This window comes from Chionomys nivalis, chromosome 22, assembly GCF_950005125.1.
Source record: "Chionomys nivalis chromosome 22, mChiNiv1.1, whole genome shotgun sequence".
Lineage (NCBI taxonomy): Eukaryota > Metazoa > Chordata > Mammalia > Rodentia > Cricetidae > Chionomys > Chionomys nivalis.
In genome coordinates, this window is record NC_080107.1 from 51,864,890 (window position 1) to 51,890,616 (window position 25,727).

General features: G+C 39.8%; 1 protein-coding gene across 1 annotated transcript; it reads right to left on the reverse strand.

The window, feature by feature from the left end:
• Nucleotides 1–19,508: 19,508 nt before the first annotated feature.
• Nucleotides 19,509–20,914, reverse strand: LOC130864698 (mRNA turnover protein 4 homolog). The gene has a single exon (XM_057755403.1). It carries the CDS (start codon nt 20,887–20,889, stop codon nt 20,170–20,172), a length of 720 nt encoding a protein of 239 aa, XP_057611386.1. The 5' UTR covers nt 20,890–20,914; the 3' UTR covers nt 19,509–20,169.
• Between the last annotated feature and the right edge of the window lie 4,813 nt (nt 20,915–25,727).

Below are 25,727 nucleotides of genomic sequence, written 5' to 3' on the forward strand. Positions count from 1 at the left end.
AAGTTGTTCAATGGGTATAGCTTTTCAAGCTGAACAAATTCAACAGATATGTTACATAACTTTGCACATGTGGTTACAATAGTAAATTTTATGTCATGTGGTTTTTGCCACACATTAAAAAGGAAAAAAATGGGGTGGGACATTCTTGCTGTATAAAGAAAACCTGGATAACTTTCCGAGGAATTATGCTGAGGAAACCCCAGAAGGCTACATACTTTATGAATCTGTTAATAAAACATACTTGAACTAAAAAAAAAAAAAGATTTGCTTTGGAAAAGAGAAATCTCTTGAGAAAGAGAAATGAGAGCTCTTCCACAATGGTGACAACCATACAGGTAGTAAGGAAATCATCTAGGGTTGTGCCAGGGTTCTGCTTTTGTCTTTACAGGAAAATCCTCATCTTCAAAAATTCAAGAGATGCTGGATGTTTGGATGCTGACAGAAGGAAAAATAAGTATCAACTAAGGATCATCAAGAAAAAGGAATATGACTTGTAAGTACAGATGATCAAAACACACACACACACACACACACACACACATATATATATATATATGTGAATATATAGAGCAGCTTTGGAGTTAGACAATGGCTCTGTCCTTCTCTAAATCCAAGCATGTTGCTAAAAGAAAAATTCACAGTTTCTGTCTCATGTCAAGAGCCATCTTGTATAGGACAGAAAGAATAAAGAATTTAGAAAAATTTTACTTTTCTTCATACCTATTTTGCTTTCTATTGTACCTTTCATTGAATACACACACACATATATATCTGTGTAGGTTTTTATAAACAATGTTTAAGTTTTCCACAATGAACAATTAATTTCCTCACAGTAATCTTTGAAGTTTCCAGGAATAAGATGGGGCCCCACAACAACAACTCCACCTTGTTGATATGATGTCATGATGTTGATGGCACTACTATAAGTCTTGTTTTGGGTACCAGCTGCTCAAGATGGTTCCAACTTGGTTAGCTGAAATGGTGCACTTTTGATTTTTACAATGTTCTGGCCAGAACTCGAAATAGAAACCTCAGAAAAACCCTACTATATACTCAGAGACTACTTACAATTATACCAGAGAGTAATCTTGGAACTTAACCATCATTTTACTTTCACAGGATCCCATAGAAAGAACCTCCCCCCCATGACAGCTGGAAGTAATTCTAGAAGATGATATCCCTTCTCTCAATAGTGCATTCAAATCAGAAAAAACCCCCCACACCATGCCCCTGTCCCTGCCCACTTTGGAAGACTGACACATGTTTCCAACACTCATGGTGCGTGTACTTTGGGGGGATTTTTCTTTTAACTCAGCATGTACTGTGCATATTCTGTGGTGGTTCTATTGCTATAACTCAGCACTGATTATGCATTTACTATGGGAGTCTGACAGCTGTATTGCAGCATTCATGCTGATCTACTGTGTGAGGCTCAAGCCACTAATGCAGCGTTCATATTGAATGTATTTTAGTGAGCTCACAACTGCAGCCAAGTTCTCATTGTGAATGTATTCTGTGACAATTACCCCAAAATTCAAGTTGTATATACTGTGGTTGGTTCATACCAACAACCCTGTATTCATTGGGCATACACTGTGGTAGGCTTACAGCTGTAACCCAGGTTTGATTGTGTATGTACTTTTGGATGTGATTGCCTATTACCCAGAACTCATGGTGTATGTGCTGCAGTGGGCCTATGGCTGTAACACAACACTCATGCTACATGTTCTGTGGGTGACTGACATGTGTATCTCAGCTTCATAGTTTATGTACTGTGGTTGACTCATGACTATCACACATAGTTGATTGTGCATGCGATGTGGGAGGCTGATAACTGTATCTCAGAAGCAGTCATGTGAAAGTGAGCAATGATGAGTCAACATTCGCGGTGTATGTACTATGATGGAGACATGACAGTAACCAGCACTCATTGTGCATGGACTGTAGGAGGCTCACACCCATTTCCCAGTACTCATTTTGAGTGTTCTGCGTGATCTCCAACAAGTAACCCAGCACTCAGTGTACATACGCTGTGATAAGATGACAGCTGATTCCCAGAACTCATGTTGTAGGAACTCTGGGAGGCTGAAAAGTGTATCTCACCACTCATGGTACATGTACCATGTTGGACTCATGACTATAGCCCAGCACTCATTGTGCAGGTACTCTAAATAAATTTTCAAATTACATATGTACATGACTCTATTAAATACAAAATGATATTAATATCCTATAAAACAATTCAACATCTGATCTCCTACTCATTTGTATTTTCAGTATGAATACAGTAAAGTAAAATTTACTTTACTCAGACCTATGAAAACTATATTTGACAATTTGTCTTCCAATTGTTCTTCCAATAATTACCTACTAGGTTCTTAATACCACTAATACAAGAGAAGGTTCCACTATAAATTAGAAGCATACAAATTACAGTGGGAGATTTATAGTATTATATTCACATAAGGCATTATATTATGCAAAACAGGAATAGAAATTCAATACTTGCTCACAATTATGTAAATACGCAAAACAGGAAGTGAGAGAATAGCCTCACTTTATAATGTGTTTATATTCATGTGAAAATACTAAAGGTAGAAACTAGACTGCATTATCATTTTGTGGAAAAAAGGAATGTCTGTTTATTTAAGGAAATTGTTATACTAAAATATGGTAAAAGAACTCCCGTGTGTTCCTCTGCCATCTCCACATAGGTGGTCTAACTACAGAAATGGCTGAGAAATTTGTGTGCAAATTTCCTCTGACTCCTCACAAATCCCACACCCACAGACCTACCCCCAGTTAATGAGCTCATGGACCATCTGTCTATGGCTTTCTCTGACTACACAGCTTCTGCAGTGGACCAGACAAAGCCTCCCATCAGACAAACAACTGAAGAAAGCAGTTCTTTGAAAACCACATCACTTGTCATGGAGGGAGAGCCATTGACTAATCAGGGATTTGTAGGTTTGAGCAGCTTAGTGCTCCTCCTTAGTTCCACATCTAGTGGGGAGACCTCTTTGGCTACAAGTTTTTCAATCAGGTGGGATATTTTAGCACTGTTACTGAGTTTTCTTGCCTGAATCAACCGCTTCCAGATTAACAGCTTTGGTTCCATTTGTAGTATGTAGAGAATTTTTCCAGTTGCCTCATGCAAGGTAACAGTGGTATGCAGCACTATATACTTACTGTCTTGTCTGGTAGCAGCAGGAAGAGATCACACACACACACAGACACACACATACACACAGAGGGTGATTTTCTTTTTTAATTTTATAGTATTAACATATTTTTAATTTAAATATATTTTGGTCATATTATTCCCCTCTACCAACTAATAGCCCAGGTACTTATTGAAAAACGCAATAATGCTTGTTTAGAAAATACATACTAATAAAATGACTCCTAATGATATTTTTTGAAGACTTCAGGAATAAGAATATAGAGATGTAGATTCCTGAAATAAGAATATAGAAATAAAGAAATGCAAAGTTGTAAGCCTAAGAGAATGAGAGCAGATTGTCATCAGCTTTCTCATCAGCTTAAGGATTAACTGTTAACAGTAGGTTACTTTGCTGTACAACCCATTGCTCCTTCTGCAAACTGAGGGTCACCTTTCAGATAACCTCCTGGCCACCCCTGATCAGCAGTTGGTGTGAGCTGAGTCAACCTTTAAATGATGGGGTGTATGTGACTTTTTGATCACATGTGCGTTGTCCTATACCCTTCCCTCCTACATGAAACTGGCGGTATCAGGGAAGTGCAGAGCTTTGGCAAACACCATCAGGGAGTGCCAGGGAGAAACAAAGACCTAAAATACAAAACACCAGTTTAACTGAGAGGCTCTGTTAATGGAAATTGCAAAGAAGGGCAATTTGAATCTGAGTTTTACTTAAAGATTGTAAAAATTCCTTTGTTCATATCTAATGTTTGTTGTTTCTTGCTATAAAAGGGGGAGTTCAGAAACCATCATTGCCCATAGTCTTACAAGTCTACCTCTGGGCTGTGGTCTCAGTTAGCTGATAAGCTTTTTGTGTCCCGTGGAGATTTGTTTTTAATTTTAATTTGTTTTAGGGAATAAAATTTGCTTCTAGTTTAATAGACTTTGATGGTCTGTCCCTCATATTGCACAATCCCCGTGGACCCAAAATTTTTGATTCCAAAACCCAGGATCACACAAATCTGATTATGGGATAACACCCCAGTTTCCGACAAACTCCAACAAGTACTGTTTTTACTAATTGTTAAGTTTCTGTGTTTTATCTGGTATATGCTATCCAGACAATCTGGGACTCAAAGGAGATCAAGCTGAGGCTTCTAATCTCTGAGCTGGAGGAAAACGAGGAATGCTCCAAGTCCTCCTCTGATGAATGGCTCGTTAGGACACTTCGGATTCGGCATAGGATCACGTGACCCAGAGCATTGCATTACCCATCTGCTGGCTTTATGTCTCCTTGTTCTTTTTTTCTTGTTGTCTTGTTTTATTGTCAGTCTCCTTATTGTGGTTGTGTGTGAAGTAGTTTCCACTATGGGAAAAGCTTCTTCTAAACCAAAGGTTCCTCTGTTCTTTTCGTTTCTCATTTCCAGGACTTCAAGGATGCTGCTGTGATCTTTGCTGCCCATGTGAAACCAGGGTGACTCAAGACCTCATGCTCCTAAGAGTGGACAGACTTTGGGTTGACTGGCTTCCTGCAGGCTCCTTTGATACTAAACTTATTCTTAAAGTTCAGTATGTTGTTTTCAGCCATCCAGGTCAGCAGGACCAAGAGCCCTATTTTGTGGTTTGGTGTTACTTTCTGATCCACTCCACTCATGGATAAACCCCTTCTTCCTTCCTCAGAAAATGAGACTAATTCTTCCTGTCCTACTGAAGAAATCAAAAGAGGAAACTAAGGGACCTAATACTCCTGCAGTTTTGCCTGTGCCATCTTCTCTTGAATGGGCCTTTCTTCCCCTTTGCTATCACCCTTGGCTTCACAGAAGGGTAAGGAACCCCCTATTAAGAGACAGCACAGCTGTTGACTCTACTGTCACACTTACCCTAAGTTTTCTGTTCCCCTGTGTAGCATTTCTGCCTTTCCTGAGCCTTCTGCTCCTCTGTGGAGCACTTCTGCCTCACCATCTTCCTCCTGTCACTCCCTTCCTTCAGGGAAGTGGCAGGTAGTGCTGTCTACTGATGTTCCTCTCTGTACTGTGGGACCCCCTGAGGAGAGAGGAAATTGCAATATTTCCTAGGGTAGTGAACAGCTAAACATTTATCTCCAGATTTTAGTTGGTGGTTTCTGAGCAGCCGCTAGGCAGCCCACAAATTTGTAAGTCAAGTAGAGCAGGAAAAGGATATGTCACCAGGAGCATTTCTTTAGTGCTTGATGGAAGTTTATCTCACCTACACTGTATTGAATCTGGAATCAGAAGGCCATCAAGTGCCTTTAGTGGCTTTTGTCCACTAAACAGCCCCAGATATCAGGAGGAAGTTTCAGTGGCTCAAAAGATTTAAAGGTATAATTCTGGCTAAATTGATTGCTGTAGCCACTAAGGTTTTTAACAACAAAGAAGCACCTGAAGATCAGCAAATTCTGGGGCTGGCTAAAGTCTTACTGGCAGATAAGAGTTGTGGGCCTGATGGGCAGAGAGAACGTAGGCTTTTCCAGGTACCCCAGGGGCAAGGAGATGATAAAGGCCATGTGAACCTTCTCCTCAGAATGATTCAATGTGCTTATTGCAAGGGAAGGGGCCATTGGGAGAAGAAATGTCCTCAAAGAAAGGACAAAAGAGCCTGTAATTGGCAGGTCCAGACTGAAGTGGGTGGGCTTTGAAGACTCTCCTCAAGACCTGGGTAAGCCTAAAAGTAGAGGGGCAACCTGTTGATTTCTTAGTGGACACTGGTGCTCACCATCTGGTGTTATAGATTTCACTGGGTGGCCCTATAACCATGGACCACAAAAGAGACCATGGATTTGGGAAGGAAGAAAGTTATGCCTTCCTTCATAGTTATCCCTAAATGCCTCTATCCCTCCTGGGAAGAGACTTAGTGACCAACATGAAAGTCCAAATTAATTTCACTGGGAAGGGGATAATAATATGATTATGGCCCAAAGTTTATGCCTTATGCCTGGACTAGCATAATAATACAGGCTCTTTTCACAGACTTACTTTAGAGGTATCTCTTCTAATTATTTATTTTTTGTTTTTTATTTTTTTTTTTGGTTTTTCGAGACAGGGTTTCTCTGTGGTTTTGGAGCCTGTCCTGGAACTAGCTCTTGTAGACCAGGCTGGTCTCGAACTCACAGAGATCCGCCTGCCTCTGCCTCCCAAGTGCTGGGATTAAAGGCATGCGCCACCACCGCCCGGCCTCTTCTAATTATTGAACTCCAGAGCTCCATCCCAGAAGTGTGAAGAGAAACTAACTCACTGGGGCTAGCAATCCAACAGCCCCCAGTTGTAGTTGCCATAAAAGCCAATGCCCAACCGCTCAGTGTGAGGCAGTACCCCATGACTCTAGAAGACAAATTGGGCATTAATAAACATATTAACCATCGCCTGGAACATGGATTCCCAGTACCTAGCCAGTCTCCATGGAACACCCCGTTTCTGCCAGTTGAGAAGCCAAGGACCCATCAATATCGACGAGTGCAAGATCTTAGGGAGATTATCAAACAGGTTGAAGACATTTACACTACAGTTCCTAACCCCTATAATCTCCTATGCTCCCTCACTCCAGAGCTCCAAGTGTAGTCAGTTCTAGACCTTAATGATGCCTTCTTCAGCCTAACTAACCTTGGAAGCCAAGGGTCAACCACTCTTTGTCTTCGAATGACATGACCTAGATGGGCTTCAGTGGACAGCTCGCCTGGAGCTGTCACAAGAATTCAAAAATTACCTAATTATCTTTGATGAAACTCTACATTGGGACTTGAGGATTCTTGGACCTCACACCTTGAGATAAGTCTCATCCAATATGTTGATGATCTTTTGATTGCTTCTAAGGACCAAGATTCTTGCTTATAGGCAACTAGAGACTTACTGCAGACTTTATGCCAATTGGGGTACAAAGTGTTGGCTAAAAAGGCCCAGATCCGTGTCCCAGGATATATACTGAAAGAAGGTAAGAGACGGCTGTTGCCTGCTCAAAACTATTCTGAACATTCCAGCCCCCCAAAACCCGGGGATAAGTTCAGGAGTTTTTAGGCTCAGCTGGATTCTGCTGGCTCTGGGCACTAGGATTTGCTGAATTTGCAAAACCCTTATATGTTGCTACCCATGAGGCAGAGGAACCCTTCTTCTGGACTGGGACTCAAGAAGAAGCTTACAGAGCCACAAGGAAAGCTCTGCTAAAGGCCCCCACCTTAGCTCTGTCAGACACAAATAAGCCCTCCCAACACTACCAGGCTGTGCTCCTAAACCCCCTTGCATTAGGGTTCCTTCTGAGCATCTTGCTCAACCCACTGACCTTGCTGCTGCCTAACCCAGAATTTGATGTCTTCCATGACTGCACAGAGATACTTCAGCAAGCACATGGAAGCTGACTGTGTGCCCAAATCCAGATCTCATGCATTTCACATGCGGCGACAGCAGTTTTATTGGAGAAGGAACCAGGAATGCAGGGGTAGATTCTCTGGGATTGCGAATTGTAGTCTTTTTTTTTTTTTTTTCGGTTGCTTTATGTCTAAAAGTCACTTATAAATGACTACATGTGATATTTGTCTTTCTGGGCCTGGGTTACCTCACTCAATATGATACTTTCTAGATCCATCCATTTGCCTGCAAATTTCAAGATGTCATTTTTTTTTTTGCTGTGTAGTACTCCATTATGTAAATGTACCAAATTTTCTTTATCTTTTCTTTGTTTGAGGGGCATTGAGGTTGTTTCCAGGTTCTGGCTATGACAAATAATGCTGCTATGAATATAGTTGATTAGAAGTCCATATATATACCCAAAGTGGTATTGCTGGGTCTTGAGGAAGATTGTTTCCTAATTTTCTGAGAAATCCCCATACTGATATCCAAATGGGCTGAACCAGTTTTCACTCATCCCAGCAATGGAGGAGTGTTCCCTTTACCCTACATCCTCTTCAGCATAAGTTGTCATCAGTGTTTTTGATCTTGGCCATTCTTACAGGTGTAAGATGGAATCTCAGAGTTGTTTTGATTTGCATTTTTCTGATGGCTAAGGATGTTGAACATTTCCTTAAGTGTCTTTCAGCCATTTTAGATTCCTCTGTTGGGAGTTCTCTGTTTAGATCTGTACTCATACTCAATTTTTTATTGAAATATTTGTTCTTTTGATGATCAGTTTCTTGAGTTCTTTGTATAATTTGGAGATCAGTCCTCTGTCTGATGTGGGGTTTGTAAAGGTCTTTTTCCATTTTGTAGGCTGTTGTTTTGTCTTCTTGACCATGTTCTTTGCTTTACAGAAGCTTCTCAGTGGGACCATTCTTATGGATACATGAATATAATTGACTGAGAACAAGGTTAAGCCTGTCTTCATTGTCTGGTTCTTGTTTCATCCCATGCAGTCTCATCCATGTCCATGACATGACACCATTCGAAATTATGCAATATAATCAAGGTTAAAACGATCAGAGACCAAATTGATAGACTACTTTTATCCTTCCAAACTTCAAAATGGTGAGCAACAGAAAATAATCTAGCATATGTAGTTATCATAGCGCACTAGGGTTTGGGGATGCAGTAATATTTCTATTGTACTACTTTGTGCAGTCATAGCATCTCTGTTCATCCCTAAAATATTTTTGAAAGTAAAAGTTTGTCTTGATAAAAGCAGATGAGGGCTAGGTACATGTCATTTTGTCAGTTATGTCATGAGCCTCAGAACTGTGACATCACAGTGGTCTGTCACCTTGACTACTGCAGACTCCTCAGACTTCAGTAGTTGGTCTGCCAACTGCTGTAGCTATCTGTGGTGTTTAGTGCCAAGGAGACAAAAAAAAGAGTATTTCAAGTCCATTGAAAGGCTTTCCCTTCCAGGCTCTGCTGAAAAGGTATGCTAATACCCACTCTGATCCTTAAGATGGACTGGTGTTCTCAGGAGATGTCCTATCTTCTTCCTCCAGATTATGTGAACTAATTCTTACACTTCGGCTCCAGCTTTACGGAAGTCTACTTAGAATAATAATGTTAAGTGCTGTCCCCTAAAGAAAGGAGACATTACATGTCAGGGGACCAATGCTCTGGACTACATGAACTACACTGCATAGATTAATGGTATCTTTAATGTAGTAATTCATCCTCTCCAAGTTGTGTATGAGTGTATATTTTTTATCCTCTGATTTTGATGATGTCTGCAAATTTGTAACTTGTACCTAATTAAAGAATTTTCCTAGTTCAGCCTCTTTCTTGGCACTGTAGAATTTATATTACCCTGACAGTTTACACAGACATTAGTGCTTCAGCACTTGGAAACAGTAGACTACCGTATACTCCACACTCTAAAAGTTGCTCAATTTCCTGCTGCCACCAAAAATGGCAAGGTGCGTTATTTTATTTTTTTTTTCCTTTTCTCTTTGGTTTTTTGAGACATGGTTTTTCTGTACTTTTGGAGCCTGACGTGGAACTAGCCATTTTTTTTTTAAACTTATGGGAAGTAACCTACATACTATTAGTTTTTTTTTTATCTTTTTAAACCAAACAACCATTTTTTCTCCAATAAAAATTAAGTTAATGACTTTTAAGTAGTATAATGACTATTATTCACAGGAAAGTAAGTGTGACCCATGTTATTGTGTTAGGCTTTTAGTGTCTCCTGCCTTGTAGAACTTGAAAAAAACAAATCAAGAAACAGTAGGAAATGGCTAAGACCTGAGAAGGAGAGACCCACTTGTTTGCACACTCAGAAATCATATAAAACACTAAAGTGAAAGTCACAGTTTATATGCAAAGGACATGGTAGAACCAGTGCAGGCCATGCATGCTGCCTCAGTCACTGTGAGCTCAGATGTGCACTGGTAATGTTGATTTAGAAGGTCTCGTTTTCTTGGTGTTCTCCATTCCTCTGACTCTTACAGTCTCTCTGCCTCTTCTGCAGGATTTCCTGTTCCCTGAAAGGACAGTTTTGATGGAGACCTCACTCTTAAGGCTGAGTGTTCCAAGGTCTCTCAGTCTCATTCTAATGTCTGTGTGTGGGTCTCTGTGATTGTTCTAATTTTCTGTAGTGTGTGTGTGTGTGGGAAGCTTCTCTGGTGGCAGCTGCACAAGGCATTTATCTAATAGCATAGCAGATTTCATTAGTAGTCATTTTATTACTACATTATTTTAATAGAACAGCAATATTGGATTCTCCCCTTGGTCCCTGGGCTATCTAGTGTCAGGTTCTTGTTCACCCAGACTGTGATGGTTATTGGTTAAATACTATGGAAATGGTCTAAGTCAGATCAAATATTGTTTGTTTACTCTCACAAGTTTTGTGCTTTGTACCATTGCAGGTTAAGACACCACTGTGGATCTAAAGGCTGGTAGCTGACTTGGTGTTTACATTTATCTTTTGGTAGTGTGCAACAGAGATGCTTGATCAAAGGGATGAAGGCTCTGTGTAGGCATCAGCTCAACTTCTGTATCTTCAATGAGTTGTGTAGCTGTTTTCCTTAGGTATGGGACCTTGTGATCAGTTTTTAGAGAAAAATTTAGAGCCTCGGTAAAAGCCTGGGTTCCTTGGAGATTCCAAAGGGAACATGGCAATCTTTTGGCCAGCAACTCATTTAGATGCAACTGATTGTGGTACAGGAAGCATCATTTGGTGACAAGATATGGACAGTTGAGTCTTCTTTGCTTCTATTATCTGGCAGTTGCATTTAGATAGTCTTCATCTGTATATATATGTTAAAGTCCAATTGTACATCTAATGAGAAGATTATATGACTTTTTTCCAGTTTGTTTATATGGTAGATCACATTTATCAATATCCATGTGTTAACCATCCATGCATTTCTGGAATAAAGCCTTCTTAGTCATGGGGGATAATCTTTTGGTTATGTTCTTGGATGCAGTTAGCAAATATTTTATTGAGTATTGTTGCAAGTATGTTCCAAAGGAAAATTGCTCTGCAATTATCTTTCTTTCTTGGGTCTTTATGTTGTTTGGGTATCAGGGTGTGGCTTCATAAAACAAATTGAGCAGTGTTCCTTCTGTTTCTATTTTGTGGAATAATTTGAGGAGTATTAGTGTTAACTCTTCTTAGATGTTCTGGTAGAATTCTGTGATATAACAATATGGCCATGAACATCTTCTTTGGGAGACTTTGAAAGACTGTTTCTAATATACTACAAGTTACAAGTTTGTTTAAATTATGTATCTGACCTTGATTTAACTTTGGTAAGTTGTGTGTATTGTGGAAATTAGACATTTCTTTCATATTTTCCAATTTAGTGGAGTAAGATTTTAAAAGTGTCTCTTTATGGTATTTCGAATTTTCTTAATTCTGATATTCTTTTTCTCTTAATTTGGATAGGGGTTTGTTACTCTTATTTTGTATTTTCTGATAACAAACTTTATTTAATCTATTTTTCATACTTCGATGTTTTTGTATTTTCTTAATTTCAGTCCTATGTTTATTTTTGGGCATCTACTTCTTTGTGTGTGATTTCATCTTTTTATTCAATAGCTTTGAGTAGAGTTACCAAGTTACTATTATTAGATTTCTCCAAGTTATTATGTAGGCACATAGTGCTGTGAACTTGTCTCTTAGAATTACCTACATTGACTTTTAATGTAAGAATGTTATTCACAGGATATCATTATTTTCACATTTCTATCAAATGGTTTTGAATACATATGTAATGCCGTAATTTTAAAACTCTGTGTTCTGCACAGTCATATGCACAATTCTAACTTGGATATATAGTTACTAAAGACACAAAATACCTAGAACCTCTTCCTCAAGCCTTAACTACCTGCTCCTAGGTTGTTTATCTACAGTAACTTTACAATTATTATTGCTGCCCATATGAACTTACGATAATTCATAATGCTCTAAGGAAACATTGCTTCAATTTAGTCATCCTATTCCTTTCAGAGAGGTCCATTTGTAACTCTGCTTCCCAAAATTCTGCATGTGGGTATCAATTTCTTTAAAATAAGATAAGCTGTGTTCTTCAAAATTCTTTAACATCTTCAAAAATCTATATTCTGCTCTTTCATACTTTTGGCATTTGTTGCAGTAGCAACAGCTCAATCCCAGGGCTATGAATATGAACTATATGTGTAACAATTGTCAGAATCTTAATCACTGAAAAAAGCAGTGATAAGCTTCAATTCTATCTGCAGTAAGCACAGGTGGACTTCATAGCTCCTGCACTCAGGTGGAACAGGTAGGTCAAGGATATGATAGGGCTGCATTCTTCTTGGAGACTCAGAAAGATTTGATTCTTGGATCATTCAATCAGTCTGACTAAATCAGATTATTGCAGAGAGAATGTTGTGTGGAGCTGTGGGCCTGCTTTTTGTCCTGCCCAGCTCCTGGCCACCTGCACGGCTAGCTTTATACCTGAAATAATTACATGGAAACTGTATTCTTTTAAACACTGCTTGGCCCATTAGCTCTAGCCCTTACTGGCTAATTCTCATATCCCGATCAACCCATCTCTAATAATCTGTATAGCATCAGTCTTACCAGGAAAGATTCAGCATGTCTGACCTGGTGGCTTGCTTCATTGCTTCTGCCCCTGAGAGGAGCTGCCCTGCATCTGAGCTCACTTCCTCTTCTTCCCAGCATTCTGTTCTGTTTACTCCACCCACCTATGTTCTAACCTATGAGGGCCAAGCAGTTTCTTTATTATTTAACCAATGACCTTCCTCCATCATTTCCCCTTCTTCTGTTTAAACAAAAAAGGAAGGCCTTAACTTTACATATAGCAAAACAGTTATCAAGTAAGAATCACAGTTACAATATTTACATCTATTTTATCTTTATCATAACTAAGGAAAACTATATCTATCTATTCTTCAACTCCATCAAAGACTCCAGAAGGATATAATATTACCTAAGTAAATGAGAAGTAAGCAACTTACAAAACTCTAGAAATCACAGAGACATCTCGCCGCCTGGACAGTCACCCAAAGTTCCTCTGTACCGTTGGGGCATCCATCTTCGGCCTACAGGTCCATAGTATCCAAAGACATTTCCATGAAGCAGGAAATTTCAAAGGCAGTTCAGTCACTATCTGCTGTGTCCTGCAGAATGTCTCGCAGACTCCTTCATGAATCAGGAACCCCGAAAGATCATCTCACCTTTAGGCAAGTTCAGCAGTCCTCTCTCTCTGCAGGTTCTCTGTGTCCAGTTTATGCAACAGTCTAGGCAAGAGCAGTTTCTTGCCCAAATGGCTATCAAACTCCATAAGAATCCTCTTCGATGCCCATCTTCCTCTTGAAGTAGATTGGTGCTGCCAGGAGCAGATGTGTCTCATTGTCATGAAAAACCCTAAGTTATTAAAACACTTAAAATGCCATATTTTATAATCTTTGAAAGATGTGAAGAATGCCTATCTAAAATATATCTATGTACATCTAGAAAATCTAACTAACATGACTACAAGCTTGACTATTATTGATAATTATCCATTAACAACCTATATACATTTTTAAATGAACTACACAATCACAATACCTTAATCAAGGTCAGAAATACATATACCTATAACAAAATTGACCTTAAAATCTATAGCAATGCAAATTATTCATACCTATATCATCTCTCCCTTTAAATGTAAAAGAACATTTATAAACAATATTTGGGAATATGGACGTAGTTATTTCTCTCCAAACTGCTTCCTGCTGAATGGCAGCGCTGTTATTCGGGTCTTTTATGGGATAACCTGTCTGCTAGGTTCATCTCAGTGGGCAGTTGAGCAAAGTAATTTTCTGAAGGTGTTCACAGCAACCTTTCAGGAGGGTGTGGTCTATCATACCATATTGAAATAGAAGAAATCCACAGGGTCTCATCCTCTGTGAAAACAAAAGAAGAAACTCTTCCAAAGTATCATATCCTTAGATCCAAATTCTGAAGTCAAGGTATTTTGAAAATATCTATCTTGGATTAGTTCAGCAGCATTTATAAACAAATATCTTTTAGCATCTGTTGCTCCTTCCTCAGCATTCAAACAATTCAAAGAGAGCATAATAGCATACAGTATCAGGATTCTCTGTGTATTTTTCACCTTTGTGCAGCTTTATTTTAACTCTATTTTGTTTACTTTTACTTTTTGAGATAGGTTTTCTGTATATCTTTGTTCTGGAATAACTCTGTAGACCAGGCTGTCCTTGAACTCTCAGAGATCCTTTTGTCTCTGCCTCCCAGGCATTGGGATTAAAGGCGTGTGCTACCACACCCTGAAGTCACAGAGGTCAATCTCCCTCTGCCTTCCAAGTGTTGGGGATTAAAGGTGTGTCCTACCACACCCAACTACTCTCTTTCTACCTTTGTTTTTACTTTAAGAACTTTAACTTTTAGCCTGCATATATTTTTAACACACTGTAAACCATTTAGAAATTTTCTTTGCTTTTGAATCTCCCTTTACTGTATCTCTCTCTCTTTTTCTGACCACATGAGCCTTTAAATTACTGAGCAATGTGGGTAGGACTAAAGCCGTGGCTTTGCCAGCTAAATCTAGCCCATTCCTTAGCTTTCCAGCCTCATGGCGGAGGTACCGGCTGTAGCTATGTTTATCACCACAACTCTGTAGCGTTTCAAGGTCCTTGCCAGCAAACAAGCTACAACACTCAAATGCTCTCTCTGTAGCTGATCTCCTGCCTCAAAGAGTCAGAGTTTGCCCCGGCAGGATAGCCCAGAAAGTCAGCATTTTAAAACAGCACAACTTTTTTCCTGCTACTGCTGAAAGCAAACAAGCATTCAGTCGGCTTTTATCAATACCATTTAAGTGTTTCGTTGACTGGACCTCTTAATGAGCAGCAGGGTTTTGCAGCTAAAGCTGAGTCAGGAAGCCTCTCTTAGATGAGAGTGCTTGCTTGCCTCTAGCAAGCAGAGCAGACCCAAAACATTGCTGCTAACAAGAAAACATGCTTTATTCTTTCCCAAGTTTTCTCAGACTTTCTGTGGATATAGTCGTCCACACGTTGGGGGCCATTCTGTAGTGGGAGCTGCGGGCTGTGTTCCTGCCGCCCCAGCTTCTGGTCGTCCGGCTAGCTTATGCCCCAAAATAACAACACACAAACTGTATTCTTTTAAACACTGCTTGGCCCATTAGCTCTAGCCCTTACTGGCTAATTCTCATATCCCGATCAACCCATCTCTAATAATCTGTGTAGCATCAGTCTTACCGGGAAAGATTCAGCATGTCTGACCTGGCGGCTTGCTTCATTGCTTCTGCCCCTGAGAGGAGCTGCCCCGCATCTGAGCTCACTTCCTCTTCCTCCCAGCATTCTGTTCTGTTTACTCCACCCACCTATGTTCTAACCTATGAGGGCCAAGCAGTTTCTTTATTATTTAACCAATGACCTTCCTCCATCAAGAGAATGGTCACCTGGGGGATGTGCCTTCCTCAGGGAAGCTGTACTTCTCCACAGTCTTTCCATTCCACTTCAGACAACAATTTCAAGGTCAATAATACTGTTCTTCAAATCTGACTTTTTCTAGAGTGACAGCTGTCTGACTCTACCTGAGTAGATGTCTCTGATTTATACTATCTCAGTGATGAGAAAGGAGCTGATGGGTTCCAGGACCATAATGCCAGCGACATCTGCATGATGTCTGTCCCAACTGACACATTCATAGTTTGGAAGAATCAGGGATCTGAGATCTTTGATGAAAATTCTTCATTTTATGTTCTTTTACACTGGTATTCCCATCATTCCACAGGTACTGTTCTCTTTGGCTTAATGTTCTCAATGACTTACATGTTGCCACTCCACTGGTGAAGTCTCAAGAGTTACATGCTTTGGACTTGCTGTAGTTTTTGACACAACTATTGTGCACTACTTGTAATCTGGCCATTTCTCTTCTCTCAGTGTGTTTGCTGATTCTTTTACCTCCAAGCTGTATTATTCTTCAAATTCCAGGTCTTCAATCTGTTCTTAGCACAATTTCCTAAATGTATTCATCCATTATGTATCCTTAAAAATGGTTACTGATTGGAGCCTGCTACAAGAACCAAGACTTCATCATTAATTTCATGTAACTCCCCAACTTTTGTGTTAGGTTATTTTGTTGACTATTGACTCTCTGTTCTGTTAGTGTTTGGCCTGTATCAGGAAAAGCCTCTCTACTGCAATGGAAACTGTCAATGAGAAAGCCTCAACTGGGGAGATGAATATTCAATACCTGGTGTCCCATGGACCAGTGGAGCTCAGACGAGGCTGTAGCAGCAAGAAGTGTCACCTGCATTTGTACAGAGACTTCTTGGTTGTGACTAATAGTCGGTATGTATTTTCTTCATGTTTTACTGATTTCACAGAGTGTATTATTTCCAGCCCATACTGTACAACAAATCAAAAGGATTTTTACCATTCTGTGCTTACAAATATTTTTGTTCTTATTCATTTAACATTATGCTAAGGTCTTATTCTGTCCTGTGCTCCTACAGAAAATCCAGTCAATCTACTGGATCATTAGTGATTAGTGAAAATGACAGTAATCCCACCACTTTGGAAAGTTTTTTCTCATAGTCAGGTAGATCTGGTTATTAAGAGGAAGAAACACAGTAGGCATCCTACGAACAACTGTTTCGTAAAATGTCATGGTATGGTACATTTTATATACCATGTAACTGTAGATTTATTGGTAGTGAGTTTATGTAATTTGTGCCCTCACATAAACATACAGTCCCAATAGAAAGGCTGATTGTTCTTGGAAGAAAAGGAAGCCAAGGCTTTTTGAAGGAGAGTTGTTTTTCTGCGTGGTGTTCCCAAACAGAAACTTTAGGAGACAGATGATGAACCAGAGAGGCCCAGCAGTTCTGAGATGTGCTTGGCTATTAGATTGTCTGGTTCCATCCATGTCTGTGGTGCTCTGGGTTATTATAGCCATTATGGTACTGCCTGATCTAGAAATTGGGCAAATAGAGATCAGGTGATATTATTTGAAGACTAATTATTTTCAAAGATTCTTGATAAGTTACAAGTGCCCATGAAGTACATAAAAACAGAATTATGACCTTGGCTTTAACACAATTTATTTGCGTAGGTTTTGAGAAAGTATTTTAGTGAATTAAGGGAAGTTTTTAAAATGATGTTTTCCTTGACTTATAAGAAAAACTTTCAAAGCACTGTTTCAAATACACAGTATAATTTAAAGTTAGTATTCAATGTTCTGAAAATATAGACCGTAGATGTTTACAAATGTGGAAAGGGTATATACAGAACCTCTGCTAGGTAAGCTTCCTTCAGCCTCTGCTTTGTTAAGGTGCATTTGTTCATTTGCTGAGCTGTGTCTGCAGTGGTAGAGATGGGTGAGTCCTCCTTTTCCTGGGTTAGGAAGAATTAGGTCTTTCTGTTAGCCCCACTGCTCCTTTGTTCAAGAAGCAAACTAATAAATCTTCTCTAATTCTCATTTTAGATGTAAGATAAACTTCAAGATAAAATACATCATCCAGCTGGCTGCCCTGTGGATGAGGGAATGTGTGGTCACTGACTTTGTAGGCCCCAGTCAGGCCAGAAAATCCATTCTCCTGGGATGGCGTATGGAGAATTTTGTGGCCACCTTTCGGTAAGACCTATAGCTTGGCCTTTTGCTGACATGCATGATCTGGTGTGGAAGAACAAAGTCAATTGTCTAATGAAGAGTTTACATTGGATATTTTTGGAGTGTTTAAGAGAGAGATTAAGTTTTCTTAAATTGTGGGCATCAGCTTTCTATACGTTATGTTGGGTTTTATAGACATATAACTGAATAATGGGCATTTGTAGCAATGCCTGGCACCCATTGCATTTCATGTTTGCAATAATTTCTCTCATAATACTTAGTCTAATTAGAAGTAGTATCAATGTACTTGTGCATTTTGGGAGTTAGGAGGATGGCCTAACACATCAGATGAAATTGGTCTACACTAAAACACTTGTGGGAATTAAGGGAACAACTCTAGTAGAACAAACATAAATTATTATAGACTTTGAGGAAAAAAGAAAAGAAACCTAGCTATGTAGAAAGTTTAATAGAATTTCTGTGTGACTTAACAGCTCCAGTTCTGTGTGTAGACCCATGAAAATGGCGGTACACCACCACACACAAGTCTGTGAATAAAATTAACTCACAGCATGGATTCACAGCTTCCAAAAAGAGTCAAAAAACCTAAGTATTCAGCCATTGAATGTACAAAAGGAACATGGAGTAGTGTGTAGGAGAAGAATGAGAGTAGTGAACTCACTTAGGGATAATTTATGATAAGGAAGATGTTCCTGGCATAATCATGCTAGTGACAGCTATTGTGGGAGAAGACATATTGTCACTCTTAATCAGTTATATGCTGTGTGTGATTCAATTCACTTTCAAGAAAGTTAGGGACAAATTTATCCTCCAAACACTTTTCTTACCAGTACTAAAATCAATGATGAGGTAGCCTACAGATGATCAGGAATGAATCATGTTAATGGTCCTTGGTGAAGAATGAAAACTCCATGAAGTATTTAACCTAATGTTTTTGCCTTTTACCTAAAATAGTAAAATAATGTGCCTGATATTTCTGTAAAATACATTATATCTCCTTAAAGTTTCCATCCATATTTAAATTTCTTGAAATATGATTTAATTTAATACAAGTAATGTATTTTTGTGTGAAAAGATACTCAACCAGTGGGACTGCTTTGAGACAGCTGCCCATTTAACTATAGGGAACCTGAGACTTAGAGAAGTTGTCTTGCCTGCTTGAGATTAGAAAGCTTGGACCATGCTGTCACTTGCCATCACTGTAAGGTCATCTGGAAATGACAGGTCTGACAGAAACCCTCATAGGAGAAGACTTCCTATATCTTTACACATGTTGCTAACTATTGGACAGTAATATTTTGGTCATGATACATATCCTTAAATCGAGCAATTAATATTTTGCTTAATTAAGTGTTCTTACTTTTTATATTGCAGTTCTTCAGCTCAAAAAAGAGAGTGGTGCAATTTGCTTCAGAGGTAACATATTTTAATTTTTTTAATTCAATATGAAAGAATGAGATTCTCAGCAACCCTTTTTCTTTTTATATCTTTGAGAATCTCAAGTTTTAAGCATATAATTGAAAATTTTACCTACCCACCTCTTCCCAGATCCAGCCCTTTTCCTATTGACTAAGCATTGTGTCCTTTTTCATAATAATACATTCTAATCATATTTTTCCTCCCCATTTCCTCCCAGATTTTCCCTATGTACTCAGCTTTAGGTTCCTTTTTCCTCTCTTTCTCTTTCCAAACAAACAATTCAAAACCAAGAAACAATCATTTCAGCCAAAATAGGTACACACACTCTACTACATAAACAAAAACAAAACAAGCAAAAGGCCATGAAGACAAAATGCTAAAACAAAGTAAAATGATTGAGTGTATTTTTTTTTGTGTGTGAATATATATTTTCATATCCTTGAATAGAAAACCAGAAGAAACTGCTGAATTGTACTAACCTTTGGTAAACACTCAGGTGGAAGACATGTTAGGAGGTACCAGTTCCAGCCCTTTCCTTTTTTTCCCCAAATTTGAAGGATCTATGACACGCAATACAAGTTAACAACTGACCAATGCACTCAACTCCAATTCATCTATCAAGCTATTTGTTTTAGTTTCTAAGACAAGGTCTTTGGTAGGCCAGGTGGACTTTGAATTCCTAATCTACCTGTCTCTACCTTCCCTCTCGTGTGATGAAGTTGCCTAGGCTCAAAACTCTCCTCAGCCAATGCATTTCAGACAAAGGGCTCGAGAGCACAGCCGGGTGTGGGCACTGCCAGCAGCTATCTGCAGGGCTGTGGTGTGGAGGGGCCAGGCTGTGCAGGCCCAAACAGAAGCACAAAGCTGAATGCCTTTTCACTAGGAAAAGTCTCTTGCCATCTACAGGGAAAACCCTGAGGACAAGATTTTATTCTTTGTAGAAACAAAAGTCCCACCCCAGCTTCCTCTCTTGTCCGCATCCACGTCAAATAAAGAGCTGCTCCCTTCAGAGGGGTGACAGCAGTCCTGGTGACAATGGAGATGAAGAACTTGCTAGAAGTCCTCCGTCCCACGCCCTAGAGTCAGCTGTCATCCTCTTCCTCTGACTCTCCCTCAGAGGCAGACGCACTTTCAGGCAGCTCACTGTCCATCTGCTGGAATCTCCCAGACTCGGCATCCCACATGTATTTGATGGTCACCTTGAATTCAGCCATCTCATACCCAAAAAGCTTCAAGACGCGGGCCTGCTCTGGAGTCAGCACATCGCCCTCCTTGCACACCTCATAGTCAGACAGCAGGGTCACCACACCTTTCTTGAGGGCAGTGGGCAGGCCCAGCTGCCTCAGCTGTGGTTCCATGGAATGAGGGAACTGCTTCAGGGGCCCTGGATCCAGGCTCACAGTTAAAGTTGCTTTGTTCCCAGCTAGAGCAAAATCCATTTCTGTATACTTTGTGAACCACCCGTTCACTTCCTCCTTTGTGCGGTTGGTAAAGAGGAGCCCAACTTCACCTCTCAACTTCTTGCTGACCTGATGTAGGTTGTCTTTGTATTCGTCAGATGGGCTTCGCCCCAAGGCCACCATCATCACCTTGTTTTTGCCAAAGAACATCTGGCTGTGCTTCCAGGCATTTCGGATGTCCTTCAGCTTGTTGTTCCTCATGTTGGCCACAGAGAAGATGAAGATGTACTTGTATGTATCCACACATTTCCGAAGCTCTTCTATCAGGTTCTGCTTCAGTTCCAAGCCTTTCTTGGTAGTTTTTGTTAAGGAAACTTTCTTGTCTCGCTTAGATTTGGGCATCGCTCTGGAGACACGTGCGGCGGAAGACCGGACGGCCCTTGAGTGTATTTTGTAATGGCCAACTGCTCCCTGCCATAGGTCCTGTCCTAGTGTGTGGTCGATACTCTCACTAACATTCCACTGGAGAAAATTTGTTCTCCTTTTGCCAGTTGGTGCAAATAGTAGTCAGTTTTCTGGTTATGGATGGGAGTTTGTATTCTTCTTAGTCCTGACACGCAATCATGCTTAAACCAGTGTAGGTCTTCTGCCTGCTCTCTCTCACTGTCTATGTGTATTCGTGTTGTGATGGGTTCTTGAGTCATCTATCACCTCTGACTCTCTCATCCCCATAAATCCCTGGGCCATGAAGGGAGGAAGGCCTTGCTCCAAAGTTGTCTCATTTTCTGCACATTTTCTAGTTGGACATCTCTTTCTTACAATATACTTAAGGAAGAAGCTTTTTTGACGAGGATAGACTGATGTGCTGCTATAATGTATAGCAACATGCCACTAGGAGTCCTGTTATGTTCCTGTCAGAGAGTAATAGTAGTTGATGTTCCTCAAGGCTTATCTAGTCTCAGATTCTGATTACTTTATCAGTGACATTTATGGGTCAAATCTGGAGTAAGCTTAAAAACAATCAGAAGTGGTTACAGACGCCCCTATTGCCCCAGTATATCTTCAAGGCAAGTCACAGTGTAGATTGCGGAGTTCATAGCTGGGTGCTATTGAGGATTACCCTTGACTCTAATTGTATGCAATACCCACATTTCTTCTATCAGATTCAGGGCATCTGTTCTTATGTTTACGTTTTGAGTTTAACTTTGGGCAGGACAATGAATCTGATTCTCTTGTTGGCCCATTATCATTTGTTGAGGATGCTGTCTTTTTATTTCAGTGTGTGTTTTTGGGTACTTTGTGAAAAAGCAGATTCTGTAGGTGTGTTGACATATGTCTGGATATCAACTTCAAGTTAATGGAGCACCATGTCTACTTTTATGCCAATATTAACAGATGAAATCCTCAGGCCATGTAGGTTTTGTGGAGGGTGCAGCTCCTTAATTTAGGCTGCAAGAAGACTAAGCACAGTCCACCCAGATTGGAATGAAAGAGGTGGTAGGATCTTGGGTTTGCATCAAGAGGTGGAGTCCCCAAAGTTTGGAGGTAGGCTGGGGGAAGGACTCCGTAGGCCAGTAGACTCAATTGTGTCCATTTAAAAAGTCATTCAAGACCTAGTGTATATGAGTGTTCTACACAATAACTTTCATGACTTTTTTGATAGCTTTAGTGTTATTTATCTTTATCATACTTTCCTTTCTACATCACCTTCAGCTTCCCTCCCATTTCATCATTCCTAACTCATTATTCTCTAAAAGCCAATACTAGTATATGCTATTTCTCTACCCTAGAACAAGCCTCCCTACTACCCATTTATAATTCTCTGATCTCTAACAATATTTTGAATTTACTATGCATATCTGAAGAGGTTTACATTCACCAAGGAAGGAAACGTGTGACTTTTGTCTGGGTCTGACTTAACTAACTCAAAGTGATTGTTTCCTGCCCTATGCATTTGTCTCTGAAGTTCAAATTTTCATTCTTCTCAATAGCTGAGTAGCATTCCATTGAGAAAATACACCACCTTTTCCTCATCAAGTCTTCATTTGAGGAACATCTGGACTTTTTTCTATTAAGAGGAGAGTACAAATGGACATTCATGAACAGGTATCTAGAGAGTAAGTTACAAAGTCTAGATTTATATGAAAGAGGAGTATAGTTAAATCATGTGGTAGGTTTCTTTCTTTCTTTTTGAGAAACTTACACACCAGTTTCCATAGATGTTGTACGGATTGCTTCTCCACCAGGAGTGAATAAGTCTTCCCATTTCCAACATTTGCATCAGCATTTGTCATCATTTTTTATAGTAGCCATATTGTTTAAGGCAAGATGAAACAAAATAATTTTAATTTTTATTTTTCAGATGGATAATGATGTTAAAATTTAAGAAGTGTTTTTCTTTGTATGACATCTTTTGTGAACTCTTTGTTTTATACCCTAGTTTTTATCTGAGCCATTTACTTTCTTAATGTTTATTTTATATTTTAGTTCTTTATATATTCTAGACACTTACTCTGTGACAACTGATAAAGTCATTTTCCCATTCTGTAGGTTGCCTCTTTGCTTAAATGATCCTGTCTTTTGCCTTACAGAAACATCTTAGTTTCATGAGGTCTAAATTATTAGTTGTTGGTTTTTAAGTCTGCACTTTTGGCATCCTGTTCAGACAGTACTTTTCTGTGTCAGTGACTTTGAGTATATTTCCTAGTTTTTTTCCTATATAAGATCCAGGGTATTGGAGAGTTTTGCATAGTGTGAGAGGTAAGGATCAAATTTTATTCTTCTACATGTAGCGATTTGGTTTAATTGCACTATTTATTGAAGATGTTGCATCTTCTCCAAGTGTATGGCTGGCTTCCTTGTCAAAAATCAGGGCACTGTAGGAATGTGGGTTTATATGAAGACCTAAGCTCTATTTCTTTGATAAGTGACAGTTTTTCTGATAGTGCAATTTCATCTGCATTATTTACTGCAGCATAACTTGAGATCTGTCATGGTGATAATCCCAGCTTGTTTGTTGTTGGTTTTAAGGATGCTTAATATTTGGTTTTGTTCTTGATAGCCTTAGTCATTGCATTCCTTATAAAATTCAAGAAAGATTTTTAATTTCTGTGAAAATATTTCTTGACATTTAGAAGGCAGTGCATTGAAAACATGATGCACAGCCATTTTCACGACATTGATCCTGCCAGTCCATTAGCATGGAGGTCTTTCCATATGCTGGTAAATTCTTTTTTTTTTTTTACATTAAGTTATTTATTTATTTGTTTTTTCTTTTATTTATTTATTTTTTTGTTGAAACAATTTCCATCTCCTCCCTGCCTCCCATTTCCCTCCTCCTCCTACTCCTCTCCCCCTAACCCTACTCCTCTTCCCCTCTCCTGAATCCTCTCCCCCTCCACCCACACCATTCCCTCTCCCTCTTCAGTCTGAAGAGCAGTCCAGATTCCCTACCCTGTGGGAAGTTCATGACCCTCCCCCCTCCATCCAGGTCGAGGAAAGTGAGCATCCAAACAGGCTAGGCTCCCACAAAGCCAGTTCCTGAAGTAGGATCGAAACCTAGTGCCATTGTCCTTGGTTTCTCATCAGCCTTCATTGTCCGACATGTTCAGAGAGTCCAGTTTTATCCCATGCTTATTCAGTCCCAGTCCAGCTGGCCTTGGTGAGCTCCCAATAGATCAGCCCCACTGTCTCAGTGGGTGGGTGCACCCCTCGCGGTCCTGACTTCCTTGCTCGTGCTCTCTCTCCTTTTGCTCCTAATTGGGACCTTGGGAGCTCAGTCCGGTGCTCCAGTGTGGGTCTCTGTCACTATCTCCATCCATCGCCAGATGAAGGTTCTAAAGTGATATGCAAGATATTCATCAGTATGGCTATAGGATAGGGTCATTTAAGGTTACCTCTCCTCAGTTGCCCAAGGTACTAGCTGGGGACCTCTCCCTGGACACCTGTGAGCCCCTCTAGAGTCAAGTCTCTTGCCAACCCTAAGATGGCTCTCTTAAATAGGATAAATACTTCCCTGCACCCATATCCACCCTTCCTTTATCCCAACCATCCCATTCCCCCAAGCTCCCCCCATCCTCCCCTTCTCACTTTTCTCACCCCATTTCTCCTTACCCCCATTACCCCCACCCCCATGTTCCCAGTTTTTGCCCAGCAATCTTGTCTAATTGCCATATCCAGGAGGATAACTATATGTTTTTCTTTGGCTTCACCTTCTTATTTAGCTTCTTTAGGATCACAAATTATAGACTTAATGTCCTTTATTTATGGCTAGAAACCAATTATGAGTGAGTACATACCATGTTCATCTTTTTGGGTCTGGGACACCTCACTCAGGATAGTGTTTTCTATTTCCATCCATTTGCATGCAAAATTTACAATGTCATTGTTTTCTTTTTTACCACTGAGTAGTACTCTAATATGTATATATTCCACACTTTCTTCATCCATTCTTCCATTAAAGGGCATCTAGGTTGTTTCTAGGTTCTGGCTATTACAAATAATGCTGCTATGAACATAGTTGAACAAATGCTTTTGTCATATGATAGGGCATCTCTTGGGGATATTCCCAAGCGTGGTATTACTGGGTCTTGGGGTAGGTTGATCCCGAATTTCCTGAGAAATCGCCACACTGATTTCCAAAGTGGTTGCACAAGTTTGCATTCCCACCAGCAATAGATGAGTGTACCCCTTACTCCACATCCTCTCCAGTAAAGGCTATCATTGGTGTTTTTGATTTTAGCCATTCTGACAGGTGTAAGATGGTATCTCAGAGTTGTTTTAATTTGCATTTCCCTGATCACTAAGGAGGTTGAGCATGACCTTAAGTTTCTTTTGGTCATTGGAATTTGTTCTGTTGAGAATTCTCTGTTCAGTTCAGTGCCCCATTTTTTATTGGGTTAATTAGCATTTTAAAGTCTAGTTTCTTGAGTTCTTTATATATTTTGGAGATCAGAACTTTGTCTGTTGGGGAAGATCTTCTCCCAGTCAGTGGGTTGCCTTTTTGTCTTAGTGACAGTGTCCTTTGCTTTACAGAAGCTTCTCAGTTTCAGGAGGTCCCATTTATTCAATTTTGCCCTTAATGTCTGTACTGCTGGGAATATACGTAGGAAGTGATCTCCTGTGCCCATATATAGTAGAGTACTTCCCACTTTTTCTTCTATCAGGTTCAGTGTGTTCAGACTGATATTGAGGTCTTTAATTCATTTGGACTTGAGTTTTGTACATGGCGATAGATATGA